Raw genomic sequence first — 18,222 nt, 5'->3', positions numbered from 1 at the left:
TCACAAGTACCTGGCAGAAACCCAAATTGTGGCAACACTCCATGCTACTAATCCCAAAGCAAGCAGTTGCTTCCCCATGTCTGTCTCAACAGCAGACTATGGACTTTTCCTCCAGGAACTTGTCCAAACCCAGATACGCTAACCACTGTTACTGCATCCTCCGGCAATGAGTTCTAGAGCTTAATATTCATTGGGTGAAAAAATATTTCCTCTTATTTTGTTTTAAAAGTATTTCCATGTAACTTCCTCAAATGTTCCCTAGTCTTTGTATTTTTGGAACGTGTAAAAACCTTGATTTACTTCTACTCCTTTTACAGCACTCAGGATTTTGTAGACCTCATCATATCTCCCCTCATCCATCTCTTTTCCAAGCTGAAGAGCCCTAGCCTTTTTAGCCTTTCCTCATATGAGAGGAGTTCCATCCTCTTTTATCATTTTGGTTGCTCTTTGAACCTTTTCTAATTTCGCTATTTATTTTTTTTTTAGATACTACGACCAGAACTGAATGTAGTACTCAAGGTGAGGTTGCACCATGGAGTGATACAGTGGCATTATAGTATTTTCAGTCCTATTCACCATCCCTTCAAGATGGCACGGACTTTGATGCACCTGTATCCTCTGCCCGAGCAGGAAAGGGAATCCCTGTGGACTTGGTTACAAAGAAGAATACAGTCCCTGTAGACGGAGGTTCAGCCTTGTGGGATTCGCAGGATCATAAGATGGAAATTCTTCTTAAACAGAATTTTGATGTGGCGGCTCTAGCGGTGCAGGTGGTGGTCTACGGGGGTCTGGTGGGTCGGGCCTGCTTCCACTGGGCAGAGCGGGTGTTGAATAGATTGTAGGCTGATTTCTCTTTGGTTGATCAGGAGGTGTTTAAGATTGAGATTGTACAGGACATCATACAAAAAAGAAGCCCCAATCTTCTTCGTGCCTCTCCTAAGTTCATGGTGTTGTGTAGCAGCTCGGCATTCCTTATGGCTCTGGGGTTGGTCTGTGGATGCAGCGTCCAAGGCTAATCTGGGAAAGTTTCTCTTTCATGGGTCCCTGTTGTTAGGGGATGAGTTGGAGAAGCTGATCAAGAGTGTGGGTGAGATGAGGGTTCCTTGTTTGCCGGAGGACAAGCCCAGGGTAGCTGGTAAGTCGGCTTTGGCTAGAGGTAATTTTTTGGACACCAGAAGGTATCACATTGGCGGGGTGGTGGTCTGCAGTGGAATCATTTTTTTCAAAGAACTTGGGCCTTTCTGGACAGCAGTGGAAGAGGCAGGAGTCCGGGTTTGCTCAGCATCCCAGCCAGGTGACCCAATGAAGATATTGGGGTCCATCCTCTAGTTCCAGAGGGCACACTCTTATGGAAGTTTTACTGGACGTGGGCCCAGATCACCATGGATCAGTGGTTGCTGGAGGTGGTGCAAGACAGGTGCACCCTGGGGTTCACTCGGCCTCTGCAGGATCTTTTTGTGGAGTCTCTTTCAAGCCCACTAGAAGGTGATGGCAGTCAGGAAGACTCTAGACAGTTTGATCTGGTTGTGGGTGGTGCTGCTGGTACTGGAAGTAGACAGAGGCTTGGGTCGGTACCCCTTACCTAGAAGATTGGTTGATTTGAGTGGTCTGCTCAGGAGAGCAGCAGGGTCACGGCCAAGGTGGTACAGATGTTACAATCCCTGGGCTAGGTCGTTAACACAGTGAAGAGTCATCTAATCCTGTCTCACACCCTGGAGTACCTGGGAGTTTGTTTTGACACCCATCAGACACCCGAGGCTCAGATCCGGAAGTTGCTGTCTCAGGTCTAGGGTTTGCTTCAGGGCCATAGTTCACCAGCCAAGGATTACTTATAAGTCCTGGGGTCCATGGCAGCCTCTTGGAGGTGGTGCAGTAGTCCCGAGCTCATATGAGACCATTGCAGGAGTCCTTGCTGTCCTGATGGTCCCCTCAGTTCCACGTCTTGAAGACTTGGCTGCCCCTGGGAGGGGCAGCAAGGTACAGTCTGCAGTGGTGGTTGCAGCACCGGAATCTTTTAGGAGGCAGGAGTTTGGACTCTCCACAGTGGACGGTATTGACAACAGCTGCCAGACTTGAAGGCTGAGGTGCTCATTGTCAGAACCAGGTGACTCAGAGTCCTGGTGTTGATCAACAGGCAGAAATGCGGGCAGTTCGTTTGGCGCTGTAGTCATTTTGGAGCCTTCTACTAGGTCAGCAGTTTTGGGTTCTCTTAGACAATTCAACGGCAAGTGGCCTATGTGAATCAGCGGGGGGGGGGGGGGGGGCAAGAGTCGGCTTCTGGTGGAGGAAGCAGCTCTCCTGCTAATATGGGTTGAGCAACATCTGGTAGATTTGTCAGCAGTTCACATGATCGGGGTCAACTATGGTGAGGCGGATTTTCTGAGCTGGATGGTATTGGACCCTGGTGATTGGATCTTGGGTCACGCGGTATTTGATCTCATTGTGTACAAGTGAGGTCTTCCGGTTATGGACCTCATGGCAACATTTTCCGACGTTTTCCAATGCCCAGGTCTCTATGTATTTCAGTCGGAGTTCAGGGAGCATTGATGCGCTAGTTCAGAGGTGGCCATCGAGTCTTCTGTACGTGCTCCCTCCCTGGCCTCTTTTGGGCAAAGTCATTCAATGGATTGAACATCACACCAGCCTGGCAGTGCTTGTGGCTCTGGATTGGCCCCAGAGGTTGTGGTATGATAACCTCGTGAGGTTGTCGGTAGACTGATGGTTCGGCTGCCAGAGAAGGTGGATCTGTTGCATCAGAGCCTAGTATTGTTGGCAGACCTGGCTCCATTTTGTCTTACAGCTTGGCTCTTGAGAGGGTGTGGCTGACGAAGAGTGATTTTTCGGGGCAGTTTATCGTGACGCTGTTACATTCGAGGAAGTGGTCTACTCTGGCATATGTCCACATGTGGAGAATTTTTGAGGATTGGTGTGGTGATCGGGGGATACTACTCCTGAGATCTTCCTTGCCACAGTTATTGGAATTTTTTGTAGGTTGGTGTGGACAGGGGTGGACAGCCTTGGCCTCACTGAAGGTGCAGGTGGTGGCCTTAGCATGTTCCTGTGGTTTGGTCAAAGGCAAGGCCCTGGTGTCTCATCCAGATGTGGTCTGGTTTCTGAGAAGTGTGACTGCTCCGTCCTCCATGGAAGCCTATGGTTCCCTCCTGGGACCTTAATCTCATGTTGGACACCCCGATTTTGGTTCCCTTTGAGCAGTGTTCATTGAAGGGTCTTACTTTGAAGACAGAGCTTCTCGTGCCAATTTTGTCAGTGAGGCGGATCTCCGAGTTTCAAGCACTTTTGTGTAGAGAGCCCTTCAGTTTGTTTTCCAAGGAGAAGGTAATTCTGCAGCCATTACCTTCCTTTCTTCTCATGGTAGTGTAGTTTTCATGTTAATCAGTTGGTCAGTTTGCCAGTGCTGAGAGATCTTGCTGGTTCCGCAGACCAGCTTAAGTTGTATCGACTGGACGTAAGGTGGGCACTTCGATCTTACTTGCGTTCCACTCAGGAGTTTCAGCAGTCAGACAGATTGTTTGTCTTGGTTGGTGGTCACCTCTCAGGTGAGGTGGTCTTGAAGACTGTGATTGCTCGCTGGGTGAAGGAGGCGATGACCTCAGTTTACATTCTTCAGGGCAGGCCAGTGCCTCTTCAGCTGAGGACACACTCTATGAGGGGTCTGGCAGCTTCTTGGACAGAATGCGCCTTTGTTTCCCCACTGGATATTTGCAAAGTGGCAGTTTGGTGGTCTTTACATTCCTTTTCTTGACATTAGATGTCCAGGAGAGGCAGGATGTGACCTTCGGAGCGTTGGACATGGGGCTTAGGGGGTCCCTCCTGTAATGGTCATGTTTTGGTACTTCCCGTCTGTGCCAGTCTGGAGGGACTCTGTGGAAGGGTAAATTAGATCTTACCTGCTAATTTGCTTTCCTTTAGTCCCTCCAGACCAACACAGGACCCGCCTAAGAGTGGGAGTCAATGGTTTATTTATTTATATATATATATTTTGGTTTCCTGAAGAGCTGGCCTTAGTTGGGTTTTTTTTTTTTTTTTTGGGGGGGGGGGGGGAGATTGCAAGGTGTAGGTGGTCGGTTATTGGTTTTGGTTCAGTTCCTGTGATTACAAACAAGAACATAAGAAAACAGAAAGTGGAACAGGCCTTCCAAGGTTGGTTCCTATTTGCTAAGGCTGTTTAATAATGCTTCTTGATGCAGCATTGCTAAGCTTCAGGTATGAGGCTGGGAGTGACAGGACTAAAAGGAATGGGGTTTAGGCTTCTATGGTCTGCGTGGTTATTCAGCAGCTGGCTTCTGGAGACAGCACAGCATAGTTATAGGTAATCTCAGAAGCCAGTGATTCTCAGTCTTCATCTGCTGGTTGAGGTGCATAACCCATCTGTGCTGGTCTGGAAGGACCAAAGGAAAGCAAATTAGAAGGCAAGATCTAATTTACCCTTTGTGTCTACCTGAGATCAGGTGTAAATGTCACCTGATTTAAAAAAGAAAAATATGTGCAAACTTTCTCTTCTAAAATTGATGTAATGTTCACATTTCTGCCACACAAGCTAGATGGCCTATCATAAAATTAACAACTATGGGACGTACTGATGAATTGTGTACAATATCACTTAAATTGCATTAGAAATAGTACTACATGTTCTGTGCAGTTTAGGAAAGCTTCCTTAGTATGACAAATCCACGGAATTGATACCAGCAAAATGTTCTTTTCATTGGAAAAACTCAGACAATTCCAGGATTTGTTTTATGCCTATGGTACAGCATTTCTCTTTGACAGAAAAAGCAGGTTTCATATTATATTAAGGTGTAACAAAATAGGTATATTTAAATTATTACTATCCATCTTGCAGTTCTTTGAGTGAAAGCTACTCTACACTTAGAAACTGCTTTCCTTTTTGTAGAAAAGGTAGACACATTGGGGGCAATTCTATAACTAGGACACCTAGTAGAAGCTTGTTCTATAAAGGAACATAGGTGTCTACTTTTCTTTAAAGAATGCTGGTGTAACAGAGAAATATACACCTATAGGTTAGGCATGAGTGCTTATGGTAGCTGTTGAATGGCATGTGTGCCCCTAAGTGCCAGAGATATGCACTTATAGAATGCGTGCTATAAATTATATGCATGTGAGTCCTGCCCATACACTATCTAAAGTCTGGCTAGGTGTACACCTACTTGTAGAATATGCACAATTTAAGATACATGTGAATTTACAGAATAGTGCTTAGATGAAATTTTGGCATGTATGCATACACATAAATGCACATGGATTACCAGTGTAATTAGCATGTAATTTATAGAATTGCCATGATTGTTTTAAAAGTTAGCCTATTTAGAAATCCTTCACTGATTAGGCTAACAAATGTTTGTCCCCATAAACTGAAACATGAATGGTAGCAGAACTAAAACCAAATAATTTTGGATGGCATTTTGGAAACCAGGGCCAGATACCTGTTAACAATACTTTGTTGGGAGGACAAGACTATAGGATATTCTTGTGATTATAGAAAGTTGTTGCTCAACACTGTCTTGTGGCCAACTATACAGTCTGCTTTTTTCCATATTTTCTAACAACTAGTATGTTTTGTTACAGAGTGATACAAAATATAATAGACCATAAGCCAAGAACTCACTATCTACTTGGAGTGGATGAAGCATCACACACACTAGGAGAAATTATCAAGGTAAATTAAAACAGGTTTTGCATACCGTTTAGTTTTATTCCTTCATTGGCGTAATAAAATTAATAACACACCCAGCTGTGGATCCCAGAATAACATAACATGCATTATGAGTTGTACTTCTTGTCACTGTAGTACATAATCTTGACTTTACATGCTTGTAAATCTGTATAGTGATTTTATTTTCTGCACAGTTGACTTAGGGATCATTTACTAGTGAGAGAATTTAAAAAAACACAATAGTCAAACCTACATTTTCTAAGATCTCCTTGTATGTTTGGTATTTTAGTTTTTGTCCTGGCAGCTTCCTTCTGCTTCTTTGCAGTTTGGATCCTGTCCTAACTGCCATGAGTTTAGTTTAATTTATTATACTTGATTTACTACTAATCTAGGGGAAAAATCAAAGCAATTTGCAATAAATATTTCTGGATTGATGTTCAGCCACCTGGGTGAGTGTTTTTTTTTACACCAGCTGCAGCAGGGAAAAAATATCTGGATATTCAACCCCACTGTACAGTTAAAGAACAATTCCAAGGAGGTTTAATGACAGGAGGCGGCATGACATCAAAAAGCTGAAGCTATCTACCCCAGGTTGCTGCCATATTGGTGTACTTTAAACAAACTATCAGCTAACAGTTACTGAGAAGAGAAATTCAAATACCTGATTCTGCAGACATGAAGAATAGATACAAAAAAGAAAAACATATTTAACTTCTTAGACGAGACGCTGCCTTCATTTACTGCCACCTAAGCCCTTTCCTATGCTCTTTTTGTCACCTCCAGTTCCCTGCGTGGCATCTCGTCCGAATCAAAGCTCATCTCTCCCTGGTGCTTGGTTTATAGCTGAAACGCAGACAATTTTTTAATATTGTTTTAGTGATGTTAAACTTTTATTTCATGATATATATGTACAGAAAGCTTTCAACTAAATTTAAAAAAAGCTTTAAAAAGCACATATAGGCAATCATAAGCATTTACTATTGTTTTTATATAGAAATATCTTTACTGTCATCATAAGCAAAAATAAAGGCATAAAGCGCAGCACTGAAATCCACAGTACAGCATTGCAAATAACAAAGCAAATTCTGGAGCACTGGGAAACACATTTTGAATATAACTCTCCCCCCCCACTTGATTGACCCCTCAAAAACTCCCCAACCCCCCCCCCAATTTCCCTTACATCCCTTCCCCTGATCCCCTCCTAACAGAAAGAATGCAAAAACCAAGGAGGTTTGCTAAAACTACATAAACCACACAAGTTTGCTATTGTTTTCAATAGCGTCTGCAAATGTTTGAGGTCACTCAATATGGCGGCATGTTCCGCCCACTGCCTTCAGCCCACTGCCTTCACCTTGGACAATTCTATGTTGGAGTGCTTACATTTACATGCATGTTATATAAAATGTATGTAAATGTCAATATTCAGTGTAAGTGCTATTTTGTAAGGGCACACCTAAGTGGCATAACTCATAAATGCAAGGGGGTGTACACAGGTGTGGAGAATGGGCAGGATGTTGGTGGACTCACATTTATGCATCTCTTCCTAATTAAGTGCTTGCATTTATGCTGGCTGTACGGCTTGTGTAACTGCAGGCAGCTAAATGTTTGATACGCTGATACTGGGTTATGCTAGTATTCTATAATAGCACCTGGGCCTAATCAGGGCCGGCATTAGTGGGGGGCCCACAGCTTCAAAGACCCCCATTCCACCTTCAGTCTACAGTGACAAATCTACAGTGACAAATCAGCATGTAGGGGCATGCAGTGAGAACAGCAGTGCAGTCAACCTGAGCGGTAGCAGCAATCAGTTGCAGCATGTAGTGAGTGAGAACAGCAGCGCAGTGAGTGGCGGGGCTGGCAGAAATTAGCAGTGGCACCAGTGAGTGAGAAGAACAGCAGTGCATGCAGAACAAAATCCATGGGGGTGGTGTGACCTCGGTGGGCCACAGTAGTCAGAACTGTCAGATCACCACCAGCAGAAAACAATGCTGGCAGGCAACACCAATCAGTTTGGAAGTGTTGTCAGTGCTGATCTTGCTTCAGATGTGAGGGGGGGAGAAGGAAGAGGGGGCTACAGCACAGCCCATGCAAATCACTAACCACCCCCACACCCTTTGAACTTCCTGCTGAGCCTGGCGGCTTTGAAATTGAAAATACTAATGTCTGATGCCTCTTTCCTCGGGCATGGCTTAGCACTACAATGTGCCTGTGATTTTCAATTTCAAAGCAGGCCCAGCAGGAAGTTGAAAAGGGTGGTGGGGTGCTGCAGCCTTCTTGGATTGGTTCCTGGCTTCCAGCTTCCCATCACAGAGCACACAGACTAATGTAATTGCAGCCTGCAAAGCAAGTACCTGAACAGTCACCAGTGACCGAAAGATCCAGACAAAGAGTCACCAAGTGGTTAGCACCAAGAAGCCTAAAAGACAGGGAAGTCCTGTGCTAGCAAATTGGGGTAAGCAGAATTTTCTTTTCTTTTTGTTTTTTCCTGTTTTGGAATATAAATTCTTCTAATTAAAAAAATATATATATCATGCAGTAAACCAATGGCCTTGGCCAGTCTGATAGCTTGCTGCTCTGGATAGTTTCACCCATCCCTCTCCCCACCATGCAGCCTCCCTATGACTATGGTCCAATCCCTCTCCCCACTTCTTACCCCTATTACCCTGGCCAGGAAGGGCAGCGGGGCACCATTGTTGAGCTGTGCTTTGTTAGGGCATCAGTTGGCCTTAATCCAGCCCTGCTTCTCTGAATTTGTCTGAAAAATGTTTCTTGGGTTTTGTTGGCTTCCAGTAGAGTTTCAACTAGCAGGTCATGAGGTTTGCCATCTTTTTAATGCATTACTTTTAGGGTCCATCAAGGTGAAGGATTCTGCTAGTCCAAGTACTTTCTGTGTAGAAGTCTGTAGCTTATTATAGTTTCCTAACAATAGGTGTAATTTGGTGGTCTACGACCTGGTGTAATACTACAATGCTGTCTTCTCTTAGTTAGGGGTATTGAAGTTTGAGTATTGGGAATAGGGTTATTGTGGTAATTTTGATATACAGTTTAGAATGTCTTTTTTTTTTCAGGGTTTTGTGTTCTCACAAAGTATCTGGCAGTGGAAGGTGTTACTGTTCCTGAGGTGACCTCACAAGATTTTTTTTTTTTGTATGGTGAGCTATAAGGCTACAGGTCTTAGCACCATTGTTGAGGGAATCTACAGTGTGTACAAGTTCTACCCTGAGATTCAGTCCAATCATGTGTAGAGTTCAGAATTCACTCCCTCATAGAAAAATATGGTGAATGATTTCATTTCATTTGCGTCATTTACATCAGTTTGCATCTGGGCTTAGAAGGAGTTCAGACAAGTTCATGGAGGAAAATGGTACAAACATTTATTACCAGAAAGCCACTTCACTGGAAATGAGTAACAATGAATGGATTTACTGGAAACATCTTAGTGATGTAGATTGGTCACTGTCAGAATCAGGATGCTGGGCTTGATGGACCTTTGCTGCGACCTAACTTGGCATATTTTGATACTCAGAAGGAAACACAATATCTTTTTGGATAGATTGGAGAAACCAGGAAGTTAAGATTTTTGAGTTCTGTATTCAACAGAGAAATTTTTAAAGTTAATAAGTATAAACATCTAAAAAATTAGAAAAAGCAGTGATCTAGGAGAAAGAATAAAGTCTTAGATGCCGAAATGACCATTAGAACTATTCTAAAAAGCACAAGTGAACCTTCAGTAACAGGACAAAGGAAATTCTTTATTGAGTGGACCTGACATGGTCCGTGTTTCAGTGACCAAGCGCCTGCGTCGGGTCATAAAGCTGTTGAATATTGGTGTGTGTAAAAATGTAGTGTCATCAATGTTAAGACAGAGCACAGCTCTGAAACAATCCTGCTCTACGTTGGGAGATAAAACCGCTCTTGTATGTGATGATTCCTACAGTCATGCCAAACATCAACAAAAGAGTAGTATAATCCAAACACCAAATACAACCCTATACTATATCTCAAAACACTATCATATATAACCCAATGTCAACATTCAACGTAAACTCATTCCTCTGCTCCACCCACCCCACCATACCCTTACTCCCCTGCATGAAAGTCCCTCCTCCCTCACCACCTGTTCTCATGAAGTGCATTCATTTGTTCCTTCAGAATTCGCCGGATCCAAAATATCCCGAGTACCTACCCGTCCCCCGTTCTCATAGTTCAAAATACTGTGCAAATTGAGTCCATTCCTCATCAGTAGGCTCATAATGACTCTTGTATTTATCAGTCAATTGTTCCATCTCTGCCAAGACAGACACAGAGACCAGTCTAGTATCGTAAGACCTACATCCTGTTTCCAGTGGGCTGCAATTTCACACCGAGCTGAAGCAAGACATATACGCTGAAGGCACCGTCGCCATCAGGACTGGCATTGGAGGGGGGGTGGCAAACCGGGCAGCTGCCCTGGGCCCTACAGCTTCAAGGGGCCCCCTTGCTACCTTCAGTCCATGGCAACAATCAGCAGGGGCACGCAGTGAGAACAGCAGTGCAATGAGCCTGAACGGTGGCAGCAATGAGCAGCGGCACAGTGGGCTGGTTTTAGACCTTCTGGAGCTGTGAGCACTAGGGGGCAGTAATGAGTCTCCTAACTGGAGGAGAAAACATATGAACTCCTGAACACCCACAAGACCCACCCACTGAGGTACTGCAAAATATATATCACTTACTTATATATATATAAGAAAACAACAACTTAGTAACTTATAAATCAATTGAAGAAGAAAATAATACAAGGCAAGGGAAATGCATTAAAATAGATCTAGCCAGATTAGAAAGGCTTAAGCATCTAGGGCTCTTCAGCTTGGCGAAAAGATGGCTGAGGGGAGATATCATAGAGGTCTATAAAATAATGAGTGGAGTTGAACGGGTAGATGTGAATCATTTGTTTACTCTTTCCAAAAATACTAGGACTAGGGGGCATGCGATGAAGCTACAAAGTAGTAAATTTAATACGAATTGGAGAAAATCTTTCTTCACTCAATGTGAAATTAAACTCTGGAATTTGTTGCCAGAGAATGTGGTAAAGGCAGTTAGCGTATTGGGTTTAAAGAAGGTCTGGATGGCTTCCTAACAGAAAAGTCCATAGACCATTATTAAAATGAATTGGGGAAAATCCATTGCTTATTTCTGGGATAAGCAGCATAAAATGTATTGAACTTTTTCGGGATCTTGCCAGGTATTTGTGACCTGGATTGGCCACTGTTGGAAACAGGATGTTGGGCTTGATGGACCTTTGGTCTGTCCCAGTATTTATGTAGAAATACAATGCTAAGCAAGGCATATGCAAAGAGAAAAAGTCAAAGGAGGAGAAGACTTCACTAACCGGCTTCCCAGCTAGAGAAAACTATTTATATAGGCTAAGGGCTGGCTAAAATACATGATCATATGACATTTGACATTTACCCTTGACATTTGTACAGATGCTAAACTGTCATCTGGAATTTCCCTAGCTAGAATTCTGCTGCTCCTAACCACATTCCTTTCCATTAGCTATATCAGTTTGTGCTTATCTCCGCTTTTCTATCATGTACACTCTCATATAACATGCTTACCATGCTAACACATACTTTGCACTAGTTCATTACCTTTCAGTAGCTCATCTGTGGCATGACCTGCTTCTTGTTATCAAAAGGAACATCTCAGAAAACAGGCCAACTGACAACAGGTGCAAAAGTCCCATTTCAGAAAAATACCTTCTTGCTGCCTTCATGTCAGAAAGGACTTGAATATATTTCAGCCTTTCATATTATAGCAGCTTAACCCTTTCATTGTCCCAGCTACAACCCCATGTCTGGTGCTTCTTTGCCCAGTAATAAGTGTTGACCCATACAGGGCCCAGGGCAGAAATTGAGGGGGCCTCTCTGATTCCTTATCCTCCATGCCCCCTCCCCGATCTCCCCAACCATCAGTACCACCACACATAGTAAACTTTAAAAAACCTTTATTCTGTAAGTAGAAAAATCAGAACAGATTTCTTCAACAGTATAAAACATTCCCAGATATTCCCTGCTGAGGGAATATCTGGGAATGGAGTGGATATTGTGCCATTTATGGAAGAAAGAGTTTATAAATGACTGGAGAATCTGAAGGTGGACAAAGCTATGGGGCCGGAAGGGATACATCCCAGGATACTGAGGGAGCTCAGAGCGGTCCTCGCAGGACCGCTTAAAGATTTATTTAATAGATCTTTAGAGACGGGAGAGGTTCCGCCAGATTGGAGACAAGCGGATGTGGTCCCTCTTCACAAAAGTGGAGACAGGGAAGAAGTGGGAAACTACAAACTGGTAAGTCTCACATCGGTGGTAGGAAAATAATGGAGTCGCTGCTGAAAGAAAGGATAGTTAACTTTCTAGAAGCCAACAGGGTACAAGACCCAAGGCAACATGACTTTACCAAAGGAAAATCCTGCCAATCGAATCTTATTGACTTCTTTGACTGGGTGACCAAAGAACTGGATGAAGGACATTTGCTAGATGTAATCTACTTGGGTCTCAGCAAAGCTTTTGATACGGTCCCCCACAGAAGACTCGTGAATAAGCTGAAAGGGCTGAATTTAGGACCAAAAGTAGTGAACTGGATAGGAAACTGGTTGACCGACAGGTGGCAGAGGGTGGTGGTAAATGGAATCCGCTCGGAGGAAAGGAAGGTGAGCAGTGGAGTACCTCATGGGTTGGTGCTGGGGCCTATTCTGTTTAATATATTTGTGAGAGATATTGCTGAAGGGTTGGAAGGAAAGGTTTGCCTTTTTGTGGATGACACAAAGACAGCCAATAGAGTGGATACCCTGGAGGGAGTAGAAACAATGAGAAGGGTTCTCCAAAAGTTAGATGAATGGTTGAGGGTCTGGCAGTTAAAATGTAATGCAAATGCAGAGTGATGCATTTGGGATGCAGAAACCCAAAAGAGAGATAACGGATAGGAGGGGAGAGATTTGTAAGCTCGACTCAGGAGAGAGACCTTGGGGTGTTGGTGTCAGAGGATATGAAGGTGAAGAAACAATGTGATAAGGCGACAGCTGTGTCCAGAAGGATGCTAGGCTGCATAGAGAGGGGTATAACCAGCAGAAGAAAGGAGGTGTCGATGCCCCTTTACAAGTCATTAGTGAGGCCCCACTTGGAGTATTATGTTCAGCTTTGGAGGCCATATCTTGCTAAAGATGTAAAAAGACTGGAAGTGGTGCAAAGAAAAGCTACAAATATGGTATGGGATTTGCGTTGCAAACCATACAAGGAGAGACTTGCTGACCTGAACATGTATACCTTGGAGAAAAGGAGAAACAGGGGTGACATGATACAGGTATTAGTCCGCAGACAAACCTTTTCGGGAGACGGGAAAGTGGTAGAACTAGAGGACGTGAATTGAGGTTGAAGGGGGGCAGATTCAGGAGTAACATCAGGAAGTATTTTTTCACGGAAAGGGATATAGTTAACGTGGAATGCCCTCCCGCTCCCACATATGGTGGAGATTAAAATGGTAATGGAATTCAAACATGCATGGGATAAACACAAAGGAATCCTGTTTAGAAGGAATGGATCTCCGGAATCTTAGCAGACATTGGGTGGCAACACCGGTAATTGGGAAGCAAAACCAGTACTGGGTAGACTTCTACGGTCCAAGCCCTGATTGTAACTGAATGGATATGGATGAGCTGGAGTGTAAATTTAAGGGGCTTCGATGTTAGCTTCAGAACTTTTAGTACCCTGAGAATGGCAAGGACAAATCAAACTTGGATATACATATAAAGTATCACATACCATGTAAAATGAGTTTATCTTGTTGGGCAGACTGAATGGACTATTCAGGTCTTTATCTGTCATCATTTACTATGTTACTAACATCAGAAATGTTAACAAAATCATTTAGAGGTAAAGTGGGCCTTCCTTATTTTTGCAGATTCTTGCTTAATTGAGATCTCAGCCAGACCATTCAGACAATCTTGTAACATTGTTGAACGTCAGTAGTTCTTCAGTAACTTTAAACTTGAGAATCTTTTCTCTCTCCTGAGGCCAAGGTTACAGGTACAATCAAGAGCAGCCATAACGCAGTGCTTAAGTTTGGGTATAGATTCAATAACTTTTCAGCATAGATATAGTTTAACATCTCTAGAGGTGAATTATATAACCTCAGCTGGCAAGACGTTTACAGCTAAGCATATTTCAACATTTAAGTCTTCTGCATCAATATCACCCATTTCTTCAGCCAAATGTTTGCAACATTCTTTTAATGTGTTTGCCCTTATAGTCTTCTCCATCTCCTTGGTGGAGAAAATAAAAGCCAAACAAACCATAAAAAACTCCAGCTGAAAGAACCTCTCATTCAGATTAGTAAGTGCTGCATCAATCAGCGGGAAAAAAAAATCTCCTCTGCACTAATGTCACCACCAGCCTTCATACCTACCTTCATAAAAACATACATTTCCTCTTTTGGCTTCACTTTTTGGGATATGTGAGTTCAATCCTTGTCTCTTCTGAGAGATCCTGTGCAGAGGCAAATCCATTTTGCCTCAAAATTTTCCAGAAATGTTAATACAGCTTGTGTTTCATTTTTAAGAACATCCATTCCAAAAGTGGGGTCTGAAGGAGTTTAACTTGTGCGATTAATATGAAACAACACATCATACCACACAACCATACAAATCAAAAAATGCCCTGAAAAGATCTCTCGTGCAAGGCTCTTTGCCGCTGAGGCTGTCATACAATCTCTTTTCTGAACTGCATGGTCTACCAGTGCTTCAAGGGCAGAGTGTACTTCCTTTAGGTGATATTGAAGCACCTCTACACTCTCAGTATGAGACTCCCAACAAGTATCTGACAGAGGTTTGACTGTAAGCTGGGTAACATGCTCTTTAAGTACAGACCAGCGTTGAGTGGATGAACTGAAAAAAAAGCCCCAAAACATGCTAAAGCACTCCAAGAAAAGACAGGCAGAAATGACGATTTTGCAGCATCTAGAATGACCAAATTCAAGTTGTGGCTGCTACAGGGGATGAACAGAGCTTTCTTTGTATACCTTGTCTTTTGCTTTTCATATTACTTGCATTGTTATAGCTCTGCAGTCATTAACATTCATTTTTAAGCTCTGGAGATGGGCCAAAATAGTATCGCATAGTACCTCACCAGTAGTAGCTTCCACAGCAAGGAATCGAGTAAAATGCTCAAAAACTGATACACCAACAGTTTACAATAAACAATGCGGAGTGTAACTGACAGTTGTTCAGGAGTGCAGTCCGTGATCACACAAAAATATTTTGCATGATGAACTCTCTGCACTGGCTTGCAGGATGTGCTTCCCCATTCTAGCAGACTACATATCCCAGAGGACTTAACAAGGCTATAGACTGGTGGACGGTCACTCATTTGTAGTGGACCTATTGTATATAAGATACATACAGCGCATGCTCCAGCGTCTAGCTGATCTGTGTCGGGACTGCTGACTTTTCCATCCGGCGGTCTTTTTGATTGAGTAAGTTAACTCTTCAAGTTTGATATATTTATTTTTCAAGTATAATAGCATTGAACAATATAGCTGTAGTCATGTGTGACTTCTGTTGTAGATTCTGTTCTCCTGACGACGCCTGCTTGGCGAAACATGTGACTACATGTTGAGAGCGTGAAAGAGAAGAAAAGAGAGCGTGAAAAGTTTTGATACTGCATGGAAAAAAAAGGATAAAAAACGAAGAAAATGTAATACTATATCACTTGGTACCCTAATATAGTATCCAGCGCATTCCACTGTGTACTGCTCCCAGCCAGCCCAAGCTAAGTACAAACAGTCGTTTTTCCTACCAAAATAATTAATAATCACTTATATCATTGGACTTTGCTTGCAATTAAGGTAGGAAGGGAGTGCTGACAGTGCGATGATGCAGGAAGTGGTGTTGTGCATATAAAGCTGGTTTTTAGCTTCACCCACACACCCAGTTCTGAGCACTGTTTAAATATATCTAATATAGTTATATAGCTATATTGTTTGACACTAAGCATATAGGGGTTTTTTGTCACTATCATGAGCAATAATAGGTTTCTATTTAGCTTTAGTAATTCGATTTTTTGAGAAACCTGGAATCTTATAGGTCCCCAGATTAATTGTGTTTAGGATAATAAAGAGGGGATAGTATGGCTACTGGCTGGAACAGCAAGTCAGGTCTTCTGGAGGACCGTATGCAACAATTGATGAGTGGTGAGAGACTCTTTACTGATGGTATAGAAACTGGTGTGGACTGGAATGATATCCTCAGAATAAATAAATTAGTGATTAGGACTGAGTTTCATACCAAGACCCTAATTGAATATTGCCATAGACAGCGTATCCCGCAGGGTCTAAGATGGAATAAGGAACCCAGATTTATGGAGGACAAGGAGTTTGTCACTCAGTGGAATGCTATTATATCGATATGTTCTTTGGATCTCATGCCTTTGACGATAGACAAGCTAGAGAAACAATTACTCTTACAGAAGAAAGAACTAGAGGAATCAATAGAGGGCATGCGTGCTTCTATGGAACGGAGACTGTTTGACACGCAGTTGGCCCAACATTATAAAATCATCGATAAATATCGCCAAGAGGTGAGAGCGCAGAAGGTGGGCAAATTCAAGAGGGATGAGATGGACTATACAAGGGGGTATGTTTACCCCTGGATGAACACCAGTAGACCGTCGTGTAGGTATAGGTGAATGAAAGGAGTGGGTTTTACCAACACGTCCAGTGATTCATCAGGTGAGGACATTCCGGCCCACCCCGCCAATTGATCTAGGCAACATGATACCGACACAATGATCCATCAACCTTTTTTAGAGGGTGTCACCCCTCTGGAGGATCAGACACAGCCCCAGACCAGATCAGGCAGGAATCGCCGGGCACAATGACTGGTCAAAGACTGATTTACAATTTGTCATCTAAAGTACTCACTGCTAGCCAAGTTCAAGTCCTACAATTGGGTTTATCTTTTGTTCCCTTTAATAGATATGATGAATTTACTACTCGCCAGTTTTTGTACCGCTTTTTTAGAAAATTAAAACTTAAAGCATATTTTGGAGAAACTTCGGTTCAAACTACACCTGCTGCATCGGATACCCCTTCCTTCCTCTCTAAGTATCGCATTCCTTCCACCTGAATGCCTCCGGGTCCTTCGGATCCCATTATTGAGACGTTTCAGAGAATGGTTCTGAATGATTTAGATAGAATAGAACGTACATCTCATCGTTTTTGTCAGAATCTCTCGAAGGCTCAAAAGAAAGCAATACAGGAACTGCAGGAGGATCCTACGATTATTATACTCCAGGCTGATAAAGGGGGAGCCGTGGTTGTTCAAGATATGGAGACATATAGACAAGAGGCTCACAGACAGTTGGATGACAGAACATTTTATGTTAAGCTGGATGGAGATCCTACACCATCATATCAGGAACGTATTAAAGTCTTAATAGAGCAAGCACCTGCTGAGGGTGTTCTCTATACGTGAGGCCAGGTATCTGTCAATTCAGTTCCCGAATATACCAGCTATTAGATTTGTCCCTAAAATCCACAAGTGTTTACATAATCCGCCTGCTCGGCCCATAGTGGGTAGTAGTGGCTTGCTACATGAGCCGTTATCGCAATTTTTGGACTTTCATTTACAGCCGTTGCTCAAATCTATTCCATTGTATGTTAAAGATATGGCGCACTTATTGTCCCTGCTCGGTGACATCAATATAGATGATTTGCAAATTACATTAGTCACCATGGATGTGAGATCACTATATAAGGTGATCCCCCAGCAGACAGCATTGGACATTATAGATATGAATTTACAGAAATTGGATATCTCTCATCATAAACTATATTTACTTAACTCTATGGCGCAACATGTAGTGTTACACAATTATTTTGGTTTATTTACAACACCCCAACTAGAAATATAATGCAAGGGGAAATCTGCCAGGGTGCATTATGGCAGGGTTTTCTACCAGACCAAATGAGTGCATTCACTTCACTGGCTCCCTATCCATTTCCACATTCAATTCAAACTTCTCTTATTGACCTATAAGTACATTCACTCTGCCGCTCCCCAATACCTCTCCACTCTTGTCTCTCCCTACGCCCCCCCCCCCTTGGGTACTCTGTTCTGTAGATAAATCTCTCTTATCTGTCCCCTTCTCTACTGCTAATTCCAGACTCCGTTCCTTTTATCTTGCTGCACCTCACGCCTGGAATAGACTACCCGAGCCTGTACGTCTAGCCCCGTCTTTGGCCGTTTTCAAGTCCAAACTTAAAGCCCACCTCTTTACCCACTGCTTTTGACTCCTAACTACTACTCACTTGCCCTGTCCTTTTATCCTCATCTCTTTATTCCCTTACCTTATTGTTCTGTCTGTTTACCTGTCTTATCTAGATTTTAAGCTCTTTGAACAGGTACTGTCTTTTTTTGTGTATGGTGTACAGCGCTGCATATGCCTTGTAGTGCTATAGAACTGATAAGTAGTAGTAGAATCAAAAATCATTCACTG

General features: G+C 43.0%; 1 protein-coding gene across 1 annotated transcript in view; it reads left to right on the top strand.

Moving 5' to 3' along the window:
* Positions 1-18,222, top strand: part of AK7 (adenylate kinase 7) — a 128,128-nt gene that overhangs the window by 62,260 nt on the left and 47,646 nt on the right. The window contains exon 8 of the mRNA XM_030214377.1: positions 5,605-5,695. Coding sequence (XP_030070237.1) covers positions 5,605-5,695 — 91 coding nt within the window. The remainder of the gene's footprint in view (positions 1-5,604; positions 5,696-18,222) is intronic.

The sequence above is a fragment of the Microcaecilia unicolor genome, chromosome 9, assembly GCF_901765095.1.
Source record: "Microcaecilia unicolor chromosome 9, aMicUni1.1, whole genome shotgun sequence".
Lineage (NCBI taxonomy): Eukaryota > Metazoa > Chordata > Amphibia > Gymnophiona > Siphonopidae > Microcaecilia > Microcaecilia unicolor.
Note: the sequence above shows the minus strand (reverse complement) of the source record. Positions and strands in the feature narration are given on the sequence as shown.